The 17,258-nt window shown below is 37.5% G+C and overlaps 1 protein-coding gene across 5 annotated transcripts in view; it reads left to right on the forward strand.

Moving 5' to 3' along the window:
• REXO5 (RNA exonuclease 5) overlaps nucleotides 1-17,258 on the forward strand; it is a 48,053-nt gene that overhangs the window by 19,040 nt on the left and 11,755 nt on the right. For 3 of the 5 annotated variants that reach the window (XM_027612151.2, XM_027612150.2, XM_027612152.2), the window contains exons 13-19: nucleotides 640-760; nucleotides 10,931-11,035; nucleotides 11,525-11,662; nucleotides 14,035-14,127; nucleotides 14,954-15,170; nucleotides 15,390-15,577; nucleotides 16,762-16,880. In XM_027612151.2, the coding sequence (XP_027467952.1) occupies nucleotides 640-760; nucleotides 10,931-11,035; nucleotides 11,525-11,662; nucleotides 14,035-14,127; nucleotides 14,954-15,170; nucleotides 15,390-15,577; nucleotides 16,762-16,880 (981 nt within the window). The remainder of the gene's footprint in view (nucleotides 1-639; nucleotides 761-10,930; nucleotides 11,036-11,524; nucleotides 11,663-14,034; nucleotides 14,128-14,953; nucleotides 15,171-15,389; nucleotides 15,578-16,761; nucleotides 16,881-17,258) is intronic. The other 2 variants (XM_027612154.2, XM_027612153.2) reach the window with 2 other exon arrangements.

Here is a 17,258-nt window from a genome sequence, read left to right on the forward strand (position 1 = left end):
CAAATGTTTACCAATAGTATGAGTAACATTCTACCATCACAAAAACCAGGGAGGGAAAAATACCCTTACCTTCCACCCTAAATAGTACCTGTTTGTTTTTCTTATCTTCTAAATGTAGTGACTAGTCTTAACTCTTTTACCAAAAAGGAAGACATTGAAATAATAGTGAACTAAGCAGCATTAGGGGAGATGATAGACTAGTGAGTATTTTGATTAGAAGAGTCACCTATAGCCTTGATGTATTGCCCAGATTAGGGAAGAAAAAAAACAGGCCTGGAAGGAGTTCATCAGCACACCATAATAAATGTGTCAGATCCTTAGAATATAAACTTGTTAGAGAGCTTTGAGTATTTTTCATGCTTATCCTTTCTTCTAAATATAGAGCAATACTGTCCATTATGACTTTTGCAGTGATGGAATTGTTTTAGATCTGTGCTGTCCAGTAAGGTCCACACAGTACAGTATGTGTGACTAATACGTATTGAGGAACTGAACTGTAATTTTATTTGATATTAATTTTAATTTAAATAGCCACATGTGCTAGTGGCTACCTTATTTAGACAATGCAAGTACAGAGAAGTAAGTCTTAGGTTAGGGAAAACTGTTGTTCTTCCTTTGATCTCTTCTACTTCTTTACAGTGTTTTAGAATGCTTGGACTTAATGGGTCAGAAGCTCCTTTTCTTGACGCAGGAAGCAGAAACTAGTGAACTTTGTTCTGCCAGAAACTGTCAAACTATTAAGTGCCTTTCAAATAAAGAGGTGAGTGACCTGCTATCTCTTTGAAGGTTGTGCTCAAAGCAGACAGGAATGTAGCCCTTTGCAATTCATGCTAAGCGTCAAGCTTTTTTTCATCAACAACCTTGGCTGTCATTATCAAGTCTGGTTTTTGTCTCGCATCTTATATGGAGCACTTTTAGTCCCAGTTACCCCACAGGAGCAGAACTGTCAGCTGCCAGGGTCTGCTTGCAGACCCTACCTTTGGTATTTCACACAACTTTGAACTTCTGTGCTTTTTCTGGCTTACAGAGATGTTTATCTTAGTTTTAGACTGACTTTATTTTTTTGGTTTTCTCTTCTTAAATTTTATCTATTGCTGTATGTGTAAAGTTGAAGGGATGTATTGCAGCATGAACTTAGGTCATCTTATTCAGAAGATCTCTCTATATATTTTAATTTTATCTGGAAAGAATTTCAAACTTACAGAAAACTTGTATGAATGGTGGTATATACCTTCTATCTATATTCATCTTCTGTTAATGTTCTGCCCTATTTGCTTTATTTGTGTGTGTGCTGGCATGCTTATGCTCCCTTGCTATTTCTTTCTATCTTCCTCTTTCTATATTTCATTTTATTTTTGAAACCATTTGGTTGCTTCATAGATCATGGTCCTTTTCCTCTAGATACTTCAGTGTATATTTCCTGAGAATAGAAATATTCTCTTACATAACCATAATAAATGTCAGTAAAGTTAATATTGATGAAGTAGCTTTCTCTGATGTCATCTGTATTCCAGTTTTCTTAGTTGACCCAGTAATGTCTGTTAGCATTTCTTTTTGCTTCAGAACAGTATCTATACTAGGGTCATATACTGCATTTAGTTGTCCTATCTTTTTAGTTTCCTTTAATCTGGATACATCCCTCGACCTTTCTTTCTTTGTCTTTCATGGTAATTTTTAAGTAATACATGTCGCATGTCACCCCACCCAGAATGTTCCTCCTTATGGGTTTGTTTCCCCATGATTAGACACAGGTTATGCATTCTTTACCAAAATACTGGTAAATCATGTTTCCTTTTCAGTGTATCACATTCAGAGGCACATGTGTCCATCTGTCCTTTATTTTGTGTTTATTTTGATGACCTTAAGAAGATATTGTCTGCTTTCTCCACTGTAGATTTACTACTTTTGTCCCTTCTAATAAGTAATATGAGGAGATAATTTAAGAAAAGCACAGACCCTGCTTTTCATCAAAACTTCCCCTCTTATATTTAGCAAAAACTGTTGATTCCTACCTGATGGTTGCACAGTGATGATTTCCAACTCTAGCACTTCCTTCCTATTTACTAGTTGTTATTTCAGCAGTCTATAAGCAAGAGTCCTGATTTTTTGTGAGGCGAGAGATCTGTCAACATGGAATACCTCGTCTGAGGATGCATCCGAGTATGGAGATTCTTCTTAAGGGATGGAGCTGAGGGGACCGCATTCAACGGAATATGTCAGCGACTTCTATTATCTCCACGGTTTTTTTTTTTTTTTTTTTTTTTTACTATTTTCATTTTCTTGAAGGAGGTGCTAGAAGCCGCTGGGGAAAGAGCCGGGAGAAAGGGAGAGTTAAAGATACAGAATAGAGTGTAAATAAATAGTAAAGAATTCCTAAGAAGGCAGAAGAAGTGACATCCTCTGGATTACTGTTTCTTGAACAGGAGAAAGGATACCTCTTCCACTAACCAGAGCTATGTGAACACAGGTTCAGGAGGCCCAGTGAATTACAAGCAGTATAAATATAATAAGAAATCACATTTAAAAAAATTAATAAATTGCATTTAGACACGTTGCAGGGAAATTGTATTTATTACCTCCCAAACAAATAGATATATTGGTAGCAAGCCAGAGAAAAGAAAATCACCTTCAAAGAGCAACAAATAGATTAACGTCTAATTTCTCAACAGCAGCAATAGGAATCAGAAGACAGTGAAAGCATTCTTCCAAGTCCCAACGAAGATGACTTTCAACTTATAAAAGTCTACCCAGCAAAACTGTTTCAAAATGAAAGTGGAATAAGTATGTTCTCAGATGAAGAACATTTTATGACCAAAAAACCCTATTAAAAAGTTTTAAAAGGATGCATTTCAGGAAGAAGGAAAGTCTGAGATGCAAGCAGGAAAAATTTCTATAGAGAAATTGGTGTGCATGTGTACAAATTTAAATATTGAATGTAAAAATAGCAAAATGAATCAGCTAAAAATAAGGGCCACAAATTGCTGTTTCCTTCTCTAAGTTTTTTAATTCTGACTATAAAAGTTCTATGGATAAAATATACAAAAAAAATAAAAACAGGTATGCTGCTAAAATATATTTTTATACAAATATATATAAATATGTATTTTTATATAAATAAATATGTAGTTACATAAAAATAAAGGACAGATACACAAGAGTCCTTCCTTTATTCATTCATTCATTACGTGTGGACTCATAGATTCCTGTTTATTTCACTGGCTTACAATTTATGATTGTATTAAATTGTTTTGGTTTTCAAACTTCACAGATTTGGCTAGTGGTAGCCCCTTCAAGTTGGCTCCTTTGTCCTTGTGACATGGACCCATAATTTTTTTGAGCATTTTCTTTTCTAACACAAGATACTCAGTTTTATCTTGATATTAGAAACCAAGATCTGGGCACTGGGTATGCATATTTGTATCGGGGTGTCTTTGCTTCTAGACCCTTAAAGGAGACAGAGTTAGGAAATATATGCATGTCAGTACACACATGTACACATATATAAATATATGTGTACACACATACACATTTTAGAAATCATGTGTCTATACAAATACCTCTGATTTCAGCCTTTTCATACAGGATTCTTCCTCTCTTTTCCTCATTCTCTTTTTGTAACTTCCTTTTCCAGTGTGGGAACATTGGCTCCCAACAACATCAACAATTACTCATTTCCTCAAACCTAAACTATATCCAAAATGGTTTTAGAATTGATGCATCCAAATCATTGTAGAATGAGTTAAGAATTTGGTTTTTGCAATTCACTCTCCTCTCTATCCCCCACACCATCTGCAACTGAATATTGGGTATATGAACATTTCATTTATAACTTACTTTGATTATTTTTTTTCTCCCCTTCAGATTAGCTGTGTTTTGTATGGAAAAATATGGTCGGGTTCATTTGTTTCATTTTGCTTTCAGTTTTAGATTTTTTTGCCCTCTTCCATCTTTGTTGATTTATTTTTGGGATCTGTAGAACAAAAACATACTTCCAAAGGCAAAACTACCAAAACTCTGTAAACTCTCTGTACTCAGAGAAATGCAGTTCCCTTGTACATCTCTCTTACCCAATCCTTCCCACTACCTGATTTATCCTTTGTTCTTTTTGGTAAAGAAAAGCATATATATATATGCTTTCTTATTTCTCTTTCTTTATTACACAGAAGTTAACATACTATATAAGCTCTTTTGTGATGGCTCTTTTTCCCTTAACAATATATCTTGGAAATAATTATCAAACCAGTTTATTAAGGATTTTCTTTATTCTTTATTATAGCTGCATGGTACTGCAGTGTGCTTATGTACCATAGTTGTATTCCTCCTTTTCCAGTTCTCATGTCCCTAATTATTTTCTTTTTTCTAAATGCTTTGGCTAACGCATCTAGAATAGTTAGCTGAAGTCATTCTTTTTTACTACAGATATTCTAGAGCTATAAATTTCCCTCTAAGTTCTACTTTAGCTGCATCTTAGAAATACTGATAAGTTCCAATAAATATTGAAAAGTGTTTTCATATTCATTCAGTTCAGAATTCTTCTTAATTTTCCTTTTGATTTCTTCTTTAGCTCATGGTTTTTTAGAAGTGTGCTATTTATTTTCCAAATAGGGATTTTCCTGAGCTCTATTCCTGATTTCCTAAATTCTCTATCGTCCAAGAATGTACTTATGTCTGGGCGCCTGGGTGGCTCAGTCGTTAAGCATCTGCCTTTGGCTCAGGTCGTGATCCCAGGGGCCTAGGATCAAGCCCCGCATTGGGCTCCCTGCTCCGCGGGAAGCCCGCTTCTTCCTCTCCCACTCTCCCTGCTTGTGTTCCCTCTCTTGCTGTGTCTCTGTCAAATAAATAAATGAAATCTTTGAAAATAAAAAAAAAAGAATGTACTTATGTCCTTTGAATTACTTGAATACTTTTAAATTTATTGAGAGATGGAATTTCCAACTATAATTGTGGATTTGTTCTTGAAGTTTTCATTAATTTTTGCTTTATGTATAATGAAGCTTTCCTATTAGATATATAAACATTATGCATTATGTTTTCCTGATGAACTGGCCCCTTTATCATTACAAATAGGCCTTTTTTATCCCTGGAAACATTTTCTATTCTTTTTTTTTTTAAAGACTTTATTTATTTGAGAGAATGAGAGCAGAAGAGAGAGAAGCAGCCAGGGGGAGAGGCAGAGGGAGAGTGAGAAGCAGACTACCCACTGAGCAGGGAGCCCAATGCGGGGCTTGATCCCAGGACCCCAGGGTCATGACCCGAGTTGAAGGCAGACGCTTAACCGACTGAGCCACCCAGGCTCCCCTCTATTCTGATTTCTACTTTGGTGTTAATATAGCCCCTCCTGCTTCCTTTTGTTTATTGTTGACCTGGTATATATTTTTTTTATTTTACATTTAGTCTATTTGTATCTTTAAAGTGGGTTTCTTGAATAAATTAATAAAAATAAAGTGGGTTTCTTGTAGTAACCAGTTAGGCTTTGTTTTTTCAATCCAACAATCATTACCTTTTAAGTGGAGTAGTTAGGCTATTTGCATTTAATATGATTATTTGATGTTGTTAGGTTTAAGTCTCTTCTTATCTTGCTATGATTTCTATTTGTCCCATCTCTTTTTTTTGCCTACTTTTTTTTCTTTTGAGTTAATGATCTTATTTTATCTCCTTTGGCAGTGTATTAACTGTGATTCCTTGTGTTATTTTAGTGGGTGCGTTAGGATTTATAGTATATCTTTAACTTATCATAGTTTACCTTAATTACCATACTTATCTTAATACCTTAATAATGATATACCACTTCACATGTAAGAACCTTACAACTCTATATTTGCGTTTTCCCCTCCTAGCTTTGGTACCGTTGTTGCCATCATTCATTTTACTTCTACATGTTATTTTGCTTTAGTTTTTTTTTTTAAAGATTTATTTAGTTTAAGAGGGGAGGGGGAGGGGCAGAGGAAGAGGGAGAGAGTCTTAAGCAGGCTCCACACTGAGTGCAGAGCCTGATGTAGGGTTCCATTTCAAGACCCTGAGATCATGACCTGAGCCGAAACTAAGAGACACTCAGCCAACTGCACCACCCAGGTGCAACTAAATAGTTATTTTTTTAAAGATACTTTAATTTTTTGAGAAACTACTATAGTGTTCACCATGGTAGTTGCAGCATTTTTTATACTCCTACAAAAAGTGCGTAAGAATTCCAGCTTTTCCAAATCTCTGCCAACACTTTTACTTTTCTGTCTCTCTTTTTTTTTGATAGTAGCCATCCTAATGGGTGTGAGGTGATATCTCAATGGTCATCTGGTAATTAGTGATGTTGCATCTCCTTTTTTTTTCTTGTGTTTGCTAGCCATTTGTATATAATCTTCTAAGAAGTGTTTATTCAAGTCTCATTTTCAAACTGGGTTTTTTGTTAAAGTTTTAGGAGTTCTTTATATATTTATATTCTGTATATTCTGGATTTTAATTTCCTGTCAGATATATGATTTGCAGACATTTTCTCATTCCATAGGTTGCCTTTTCACTCTGCGGATTGTGTATTTTGATGAACTGAAAACTTGTCTGTTTTGCTTTTGTTCTCCATGCTTTTGATGTCATACCTAAGAAATCATTGTTAGATCCAATATTATGAAGCTTTTCAAAACTCTGTTTTCTTCTAGGAGTTTTCTAGTTCTGGATCTTACTTTTAGGTGTTTAATCTATTTTGGGTTAATTTTTATATATATGTAAGGTAAGTTTCCAACTTCCCTCTTTTCCATGTGGATATCCAGTTTTTCCAGTACCACTTTGTTGAAGAAACTATGCTTTTTCATTGAATGGTCTTGATACTTTTGTCAAAAATCATTTGACCATATACACAAGGATTTATTTCTGAAATCTGTTCTGTTCCATGGTCTGTATGTCTGTCTTTATGCCACTCCCATACTGTTTTGATTAGTGTAACTTTTTAATATGTTTTGAAATCAGGAAACTTGTGTCCTGCAACTTTGTTCTTCTTTTCAAAATTATTTGAGATTCTATAAGAATTTTAGGATGATTTTTTTCTATTTCTGAAAAAAACTGACAGAAAAAAAGACATTAGAATTTTAAAAGGGATTACGTAGAATCTGTAGGTTGCTTTGGGTACTATTGACATCTTAATGGTATTGTGTTCCTATCTGTAAACATGGGAATGTTTCTATTTATTATCTCTGATTTTTTAGCGGTGTTTTGTAGTTTTTAGCATTATGAGTGTTTCATCTCCTTGGTTAGGTTTATGTCTAAGAATTTTATTCTTTTGTGATGCTTTTGTAAATGAGATTTTTTCCCCCCTTACTGTCCTGTTCTGATTGTTCATTTTGGTATATAGAAACAATTGATTTTTGTGTCTTGACTTTATATCCTTCAACTTTGAAGAAGTCATGTATTCTAATGGTGTTTCTGTGCAATCTTTAGGGTTTTCTACATCTCATAGGTGAACAAAGATAATTTTACTTCTTTCCAGTTTGGATGCTTTTTATTTCTTTTTCTTGCCTAGTTGCTCCGGCTAGGACTCCCAATACTGTGTTGAATAGAGGTGGCAAGAGCAGGCATCATTGTTTCTTGTCTTAGAGAAAAGCCTTTCAGCTCTTCACCTTTGAATATATTAGCTGTGGGCTTTTCATATATGGCCTTTATTCTGTTAGGTAGCTTCCTTCTGTTATTAGTTTGTTGAGTGTTTTTATCATGAAAGAGTGCTGAATCATGTCAAATACTTTTTCTGCATCAATTGAGATGCTCTTGTGGTTTTTGTCCTTCTTTCCATTAAGGTGGGATGATTTTCATATGTTGGACCATTCTTGCATTCCAGGGATAATTCCATTGGTCATGATGTATAATCCTTTTAATGTGCTTTTGAATTCAGTTTGCTGATACTTTTTTAAAGTGATTACTAAATTGGAAGGGCTTACTGTTTCTGTTTGTTTTTTGTATATCTTGTAGCTTTTGTCCCTCTTTTCCTCTCTACTATCCTCCTTAGTGTTTCATTGATTTTTTTTTGTAGTGACATAATTTTCTATTTCTTACTTCCTTTTGTGTATTATATTCTATAAATATTTTCCTTTTAGTTATTGCAATTACATAAAACATCTTAACATCTATACATTCTGTTTTAAGCTGAGAACAATTTAATTTCAACTGCATACAGAAACTGAACTTTTGTAAGCTCCACCCCCCCCACTTTGTTACCGATGTCATAAATTGCACCTTTATATAAAGGTGCAGCATAGGAAATATAGCCAATGATACTGTAGTAGCATTGTATGGTGACATATGGGAGCTACACTTGTAGTGAGCACAGCACAACATATAGAGATGCTGAATCACTGTTGTTCACCTGAAACTAATGTAACAGTGTGTGTCCACTATACTCAAAAAATAAAAAAATAAGAGAGAAAAGGTTACCAGTAAATTAGATTTTGAAAGTAAGTAGATATTCATTGAATAATTAATCACACCTATATAGATTGTATATTCATTAACATAGGAATATAGTTATTCATGTTTTTGTCATTTAAGTTTTGAATAAGAATTAAAAATAAACTTATACACCAAAATTACCTTCATAGAGGTTACTGTATTGGTTCCCATGTTCACCTTTCCTGGAAACTGTTTTAATGTGGCTTCATGTTGCTGTCTAATGTTCTTTCATCTTGAAGGACTCCCTTTAGCATTTCTTGCAGATCAGGTCTAGTTGTAATGAATTTTGTCAGCTTTTTTTTTTTTTTTTAATATGGGAAATCTTTATTTCTCCTTCATTTTTGAAGCAGAGTTCTGCTGGCTCCAGTATTCTTGATTTTTTTTTTTACCCTTTTAACACTTTGACTCTATCATGCCACTCATATGGTCTGCAGGTTTCTGCTGAGAAATTCACTGATAATTTTAAGGACGTTCCCTTGTATGTAATGAGTTACTTTTCTCTTGATATTCTCAAGAATCTCTCCTTGATTTTGACTTTTGACAGTTTGATTGTAATGTGTCTTTGTGTGGGCTTCCTTAGATTTATTGGATTTTCCTGGTTGGAGTTCTTTGAGCTTCTTGAATTTCCATGTTCATTTCTTTGCTCAGATTTGGGAAGTTTTTAGCCATTATTACTTCAGATAAGCTCTGTGTCCCTTTCTCTCTTCTTCCAGGATCCCATTATATGTGTATTGGTCTTGACGTCCCATCTTAGGATCTATTTATGTTTCCTCATTCTTTTTTCTTTTTACTCTGATTGATGATTTCAAATGATCTGTTTTTATGTTTGCTAATTCTTTCTTCTGCCTGATCAAATCTGATGTTGAACCCCTTTGGTGAATTTTTCAATTCACTTGTGTTTTCCAGCTCCAGAATTTGTTTGGTTCATTTCTTATAGTTGCTTTTTGTTGATATTCTCATTTTGTTCATGCATCATTTTCCTGAGCCCATTAATTGTCTTTGTTCTCTTTTAGTTCATTCTGTGTTTCTTTAGGTTTGATTTCTGGAATGTTATTTTGTTCCTTTGGGCCATTTTTCCCTATTTCTTTGCATGCCTTGTGATCTTTTTTATTGAGACCTAATCATTTGAAAAAAACAACTACCTGTCCCATCGTTATAACCTGGCATCACAGAAGACTTTCACTGATTAGCCCAGCTAGAGGTTCCAGGACCTCTCCAACCAGTTTGAGGATGTATGTTCTCTGAGCCTGTGTGTGTACTTTTAGATTCCCTAAGGAGCTTGTCTGTTTCTTCTCAGTGCTCATAATCTCTTGCTCCCTTTGACATCTGCCTGTGGAACTGCAGCTCTAATGTGCTATGTTGATGGCATTTGTTTTCAGTGGCTTCCAAACAAGGCTGCCTATCCCATTAGTGCTCTAGTCAAGTGAGACAGAAACTAGTCTCTCAGGCAACCCCAGACTAGCCATACTATTGGATGCAGAGTCCCCTCTTTTGTTTCCATCCAGAGGGAGGATCTCAAGTGTAGGAAGGTTGGGGGGAGGAACATAGGTGGGCACACAAAACTCTGCATATTTTCCTTTCCCTTTTGCTGGAATTCCTTGGGTTTTTTTGTTGGTCTTGGTGCTGTTGCTTCTCATTTGGTCTTTAGAGTTCTTGCAAACTGGTATTCTGGTCTCTTTGTTGTTAACTTGGTGTCTGTGGAAGAATGAGGGCCTGAAGCTTCCTAGTCTGTGACCTTGTTGACATCACTCCTTTTCAGGAGTTTCCAAACGATGCTGCCAGTGCCATCAAGTGCTTTGAGTCAAGTTTGAGACAGAAACTAGTCCCTGAGGCAGCTTCAAGATAAGCCAAACTGTTAAATACAAGGTCCACTATGTTTCTGTCCAAGGGACAATCCCCAGTGTGGGAGGTTTCTTCTGGGTTGTATTGTGTGAGGTTGGATTGGTGGGGGGTGTTATTTCCTTCTTTCCCTTCCCCTCAGTATCTCTATATACCTTATTCTTTTCCAGAGCATTTCTCTGAGGCTGCCAACCCTTTTCCCTGTAATCAAGTGCTGTGAAATATTAAAGTTGTGACCTGTGTTTGTTATTTTGGCATTTGGTTGTACTTTTTCTTTCTGGGGGTAATTTTATTTGTACTTCATCTAAGTCTTCCATGCATCTTGATTTCTTTCCAGAGTCTTTTAAGCCTCCTTTTCCTGCTGTCTTTAGTAACACACTTTAACAGTACAAGATGGTGGGAGTTCTGTTAGAATCTAACTTACTTCTTAGAGGTAATTTGAAGGTTCTAGTAGTCTCTTTTTCTTAGTAATGCTAAAGGCATGGGTCCTGCGTGATTTTACCAGCTTTTTACTGTATTCTAGGATCACCATTTTCTTTCAGACCTTAAAGTCAGTCCGATATTGCTTTTTAATATGGGTAAAAAGGCAGCTTTGTTTATATTATTATGGCTCACCTCCAGGAGCCACTAGGTTCCTGCCTCATTCAGGCTTTGCTGTTCTCTGCAGGTTCTTGAGCAGGCCAGAGTAGAAATCCCCCTGTTTCCCTTCAGCATCGTCCAGTTCTCTTTTGAACCCTTTTCACCCAGCCTCACCGAGGAGATGAACAAGAGGGTAAGTAAATGAGTTGTGCTAGAGGATTTATTTAATGAGTTATAATCTCCCTGTATTAAGGAAAGTAATGTATACTTTAATAAGTTTGTTCTGTATTTCTTCAGATTTTTTCTATGTGTTTATTAATATTTTAGAAAATTCATTTTTATAAAAATGGGAATCAAACTATGTATACTATTTGGCAACTTTTTCATTTAGCAATGTATTGTGTACATCTTTTCATGTCAGTCATGATCTTATTTCCCTTACTTTTAATGGCTGTATAGTATTCCCCTGTATTCTATACCTACTATTTTCATCATTGGTGCTTTATAAATTTTTGCTATTCCAAATAATGCAGTTGTCAAATCCCTGTATACAAATTTTTGTACATTCAGCAAGTGTTTGTGTTGAGAAATTTCTTAAACCAGAATTATCCCATGTTTTGACTCATGTTTTCTTTAGATTTGACTTCTCTTACCACATTCACTTCTTCTATTTTTCTTGTAGATGAGAATCAAGTGGACAGAGATGTCGACTATTTATGCTGGGCCATTTAGCAAAACTTGCAACCTCAGGGCTCTGAAAAGGCTGTTTAAGAGCTTTGGCTCAATCCGGTCAATGACTCTTGTTCTTGAAACCCATCAGGTAATGAGATGATAGAACTTGGATTTTCACCTCTAGATTAGTGTTGGAAATTCAGATGCCTCCTGGGGCCATTCATGTAACAAATATTAGTGATGTGAGCTTGATTGTCACCAACTAGAGTATGAGTCATGCTGTGTGATGAAACAGTTCTTTACTCACAAGGATGTGTACCCAGTATTGCCAGATTCTCCGACTGTTTTGAGAATCAGATCTGCTATCTTTAAAAGTGATCTAAGTACAGAATCCTGAATGTTTAAAATGTGCTTTCTCTGAATCTTTTATTAATGTCTTTCTTATACCTAAAAATAGAAATAGATTCCCCGGGAAGATGGATCTAAGGGATGGGAAGTATATGTCCGGGGACTATAACCTCTTGCTATAAGTCTTGGGTTTTTTTTTCTCTTTTTTTGGTAAAATATATATAAAATTTGCTTTTTTAACTTTTTAAATATACAGTTCTGTGTTACTAAGTATAGTAGTACCCCCTTAGGCATGGTTTCAGTTACTCATAGTCCAGAAGCAGCTGATATTCTTTCTGACGTATCATCCGAAAGTCATCAGTAGCCTAACCCTACCTCACAATGCCTGTGTATGTCACTCACCTTACAGCATCTTATCAAATAGGCATTTTATCGTCTCACATCATCACAAGAAGGGTAAGTACAGTGGAATATTTTGAGATAGAGGCCACATTCACATAACTTTATTACAGTATATTTTATTATTTGTTATTTTAATCTCTTACTGTGCCTAATTTATAAATTAAACCTTATCAAGTACAAAAATCTATAGGAAAAGACATAGTATTTATAGGGTTCAGTACTCTCCTTGGTTTCAGGCATCTGCTGGGGGTCTTGGAATGTATCCAGAAATTTTTCATCATCCCAAACTGAAACTCTGTACCCCTTAAACAATAACTCTTCAGTCCCTGTCCCCTAGGTGTGGTAAGCACTATTGTGCTTTCTGTTTTTATGAATTTGCCTACTCTGTTATACATCCTGTAAGTGAAATCATGTAGTACTTGTCCTTTTGTGTCTGGCTTATTTCACTTAGCGGAATGTCTTCAAGGTTCATCCATGCTGTGGCATGTGTCAGAATCTCATTCCTTTTCAAGGACAGATACAATAGCCCATTGTGTGGGGATGTACTACATTTTGTTTATCCATTCATCTGTTGATGAACATTTGGATTGTTTCCACTTTTTGGCTATTCTGAATAATACTGCTGTGAATATAGGTGTACAAATATCCATTGGAGTCTCTGTTTTTAAGTCTTGCGGGTGTATACCCAAAGTGCAATTGCTGGGTTAAATGATAATTCTGTGTATAATTTCAGGAACTGCCATACTGTTTTCCACAGTGGCTATACCATTTTACACTCCTGTTTCTCTATATTCCAGCTGACACTTGTTTTTTTTTCTCTCATTCTTCCTCTTCCTTTCTTTCTTTGTCTTTCTTTCTTAAAGTACTAGCCATCCTAATGGATGTGAAGTAGTAGCTCATGGTTTTGATTTGCATCTCCGTAATGATTAGTGATATTGAGTATCTTTTCATATGCTTATTGGTCACTTTGGCCACTTCTTTGGAGAAATACCTATTCAAGTCCTTTGCCTATTTTTAATTGGATTATTTGATTTTTTTGTTGAGTTTTAGGAGTTTATATATTTTAAAGATACGAAATCTTCGTTAAGATATATGACTTGCAAATATCTTCTCCCATTCATAGGATTGCTTTTTTGATATGTTGATAGTGTCCTTTGATGCACTTTTTAATTCTGATAAAGTCCAATTTGTCTTTTCTTTTGTTACCTCTGCTTTTGGTGTCACATGCAGGAAATCGTTGCCAAATCCAGTATCATGAAGCTTTTCTCTTGGAGCACTTTTGTCTCCATGATGATGCTGTATGTCACATCATCAAGCAGAAAAGCAGTCAGTTTGAAGATGCAGCCTATCCAATAGAAGCACTTAACCTCCCCAAGCTTATAGGAAAGCTGCCTGTGTGAAATTAAGCTCTCAAGACAAATGAGAATCTAAATGACTTGCAGGGATGACTTCAGTGGTTCATAACAAATAATATTGAAAAGCAAGTTGGTTAGTAAACATTTATTAGTGTTTTGCCCATACCCCCCAGGGCGAGAAGACTTCAGTTTTAATTGACAAATAAAGGTTATTTATTGGCTGAGAAATCAGTTCTTGAACCTTGGTGATTCTACTTAAAGTTGATCTGCAATTGCTGTCTAGCCCAGCACAGCAAAGAGAACATTCATTTTGCTGGCTTTGGCCACTAGTTTAGGGCCCTTTCCCAGTTCCTCCTCTAGCAGTTTGAGCCTAGAAAGCAGAGATAAGAAAATCTTTTTTTTTTTTTTTCTGCAGCCACATCTCTGTATACAGTATGAAGTCCTGGAAGCTGCCCAGCTGGCCATAGAATCCTTGGATGGCATTCTGGTAGAAGGTGCCTGCATTAAGGTACAGTGGCCAGAGAAAGCAAAAAGGAGCACCCTTCATTCAGCCCTGACCTAGCACAGCCTGTATTTATAGTGCTCTAGTATATAAAAGCTTAGAGAAAAGCCTCAAGAGGCCCGAGCACAAGACTTTGTGTCATGGAAAGTCTTCAGCCAAGCCCAGCATTCTTCTAGCAGTGACCCAAAACATGAACACTTTTTTTGTCAGAATCAGCCTGGGCTACATTGGGGTCTTCCTTGTATTCTTCATCACCACTTAGACCCTAGATGGTTTATTCTGGGTGTTTTTCTGTAGCTGCCCTTTCCTTTAGCTTTCAGGGGGATCAAATAGTGTTTTGAAGTTTCTTATGCAAATAATCAGTTTCATTGGCATAGAAGTCAGGGAACTCATTTCCATTGCAGGGTGTTTGGGCAGGGAGGAAAGGGAGGAGAGAGTATGTTTGCACAAAAACATTTGTATTTATGTATTTATTAAGTCTCTAGTCCTCTGAGGCATTTATCACTAGCCTCCTTACACAGATAAGGAAACTACAGAATTAAGTTACTTGCTAGTATAGAATAGGCCTAAAGGTTGAAGTAGAGGCCTTTTTTTTTTTTTTAAGATTTATTATTTTGAAAGAGAGAGAACAGGGAGGAGGGGCAGAGGGAGAGGGAGAGGGAAAGAGTCCCAGGTAGACTCTGCGTTGAGCGTGGAGGAGCCCAGTGCAAGGCTTTGATCCCTTGAAATCATGACCTGAGCCAAAACCAAGAGTTGGAGGCTTAACCAACTGCGCCACTAAGGCACCCCTAAGTGGTGACTTTCTACCACTAATGCCATCTTCCTTGGTTAGGTGCAGAGGCCTGTGACGGAGCTCACCCTTGATTGTAACACTCTTGTGAATGAGCTAGAACAAGATTCTGAGAACCGAGGTACTATATACCTGTCTGGAGTGAGCGAAACCTTTAAGGAACACCTACTGCAGCAGTCCAACCTCTTCCTTGGCCTGGAAGCTGTCATCTTGCCTAAAGATCTTAAAAGTGGGAAGCAAAAAAGATACTGTTTCCTGAGTAAGTCTGCTGTATGGAATGTAACCTTGGGTAAGGAGATTAGGAATGGTGATTAACATGAGGTCAGAGAAGGGAAATGTTCACCAGATAAGCCCACCTGGGATGCTGGACCACGTTACCAGCTGATTCTGTTCTCCCTTGGCCCTGGCTGGCCTCCAGGCTGGACAGTGACCAGGTTTTGTGGCCCTTAATAACAGAAGGAGCTATTCTTGCTTTCAGAATTCAAAACTTTTGGCAGTGCCCAAAGGGCCCTCAACATTCTCAAAGGCAAGGACTGGAAGCTGAAAGGCCGGCATGCCCTAACCCCCAGGCATCTCCATGCTTGGCTCAGGGGCTTACCTCCTGAATCAAGAAGGCCCCCAGGGGTTCGTGTCATACCTCCCCCCTCCGAGCAGCAGGCCTTACAGGTGAGTGAGTGAGTGAGTGAGTGAGTGTATCCTAGTGTCAGAGATAGCTGCCTTGGTTTGCTAGCTCGAAGCATTGATTTGCCTTCTGGTGTTTATGGAAGTTAGGAGAGTCCAGCTCAAGTGACACTTAAGCCTTTGAATCTTTTTTTTTTTTATAAATTTTTTTTTTTTAAGATTTTATTTATTTATTTGACAGAGAGAGACACAGCAAGAGAGAGAGCACAAGCAGGGGGAGTGGGAGAGGGAGAAGCAGGCTTCCCGCTGGGCAGGGAGCCTGATGCAGGGCTCGATCCCAGGACCCTGGGATCATGACCTGAGCCGAAGGCAGACGCTTAACGACTGAGCCACTCAGGCGCCCTTTTTTTTCCCCCCTGCCCTGGCACTAGTTTTGTTTCACTCTCCAGCTTCTTTCAGCCCTGGACACATTTTTCTTTCTCCAAGATCTCATACTTTTGCCTGCTCCATACCTGCTACAGTTAGGGTTTTAATCCTCCAGGTGGCTCTCCAAGGGAACTTGAGGGGCTAACACAGGAGGTTAAAGAGCCAGGCAAGTCTTTAGTAATCTAGCATCCCAAAGTGTAGTACATACACAAGATAATTTTTAGTGGTCATAGACAGACTTTTTCCCCCAATTTTATGCTAAGATCTTGTTCTAACGCTTATTATACAACAATCACATTGAGCCTATGCCTTCATAGATATATTTCATTGAGGTGAAGGAAGAAACTGACTCGCTTTGAAGAAAACAATTAGAGGGATACACAAGTAGAAGGGTGAAGGTTGAAGGTGAATGGCTGAAGTTTGGGAAACCGTGTCCTGGTCTAATCTCCCACACTTAACAGATGAGAAATAGAGGCCAGAGCTGGTTGAGTGATTTGCCCAGGTCACAAAGATACTTAATGGCAGGGGCCATTAGTGATGTGGTTCCTCTGCCTCAGGGCCCTGGAAGACCCAATCCATATGGAGAAAAGAACAACGGTTGTACTCCTAAACTACCTGTGGCCTGGAGATGCTGGGGTTGACAGGGAACCCTGAAGTATGGGCTTTAGCTTCAGATAGAGGATTTTCACAGAACCTTTCCTGGGAATCCCATGGTCCTAGAGCCTGAAGAAGAAAGTTGCAGCCCCTCCAAAGGTGAGCAGAGGATACTCTGGCTGAGTGTCAACATGTGGCTTTGATTGTAGGCTCTGAAGGTGGACCACCCAAAGATAGCAGCCTGGCGCTGGGGCCGGAAGATAGGAAAGCTCTACCACAGCCTGGGCCCAGGCACCCTCTGCCTCATCTTGCTGCCAGGAACCAAAAGGTAAGGACTGAAGGGTTGTCCCTTCAGGATTCTGGCCTCTGGGACTTTAGCTATTCTGAGAAAGGCCTTTCGTTGACATTCAGGCATATAAATGAGAACTTATAGAAATCCTCTCTTAATCCTTAGTTTTCTCTAATTACTCTTATTAGCCACTCAGGGAGATCGCTCATCCCAGTTTAAAGCCAGAGGTCTTAGGTCCTGCAGCCTCTGTGGAATAAGAGGCAGCTGCCTAACCCCACTTGAGTAAAAATAGTCAAAGAAGGTCTAGGGGAAGGCCCAGACCAGATATCATCTTTCCCACATTTCAGGAGCATGTTCCTGCCTTCTCCCATTTCCCTCTTTGCTGATTCTAAGCCTGAAGGATAATGGAACAGAACT

The sequence above is a fragment of the Zalophus californianus genome, chromosome 10 (genome assembly GCF_009762305.2).
Source record: "Zalophus californianus isolate mZalCal1 chromosome 10, mZalCal1.pri.v2, whole genome shotgun sequence".
NCBI classification, from domain to species: Eukaryota; Metazoa; Chordata; class Mammalia; order Carnivora; family Otariidae; genus Zalophus; species Zalophus californianus.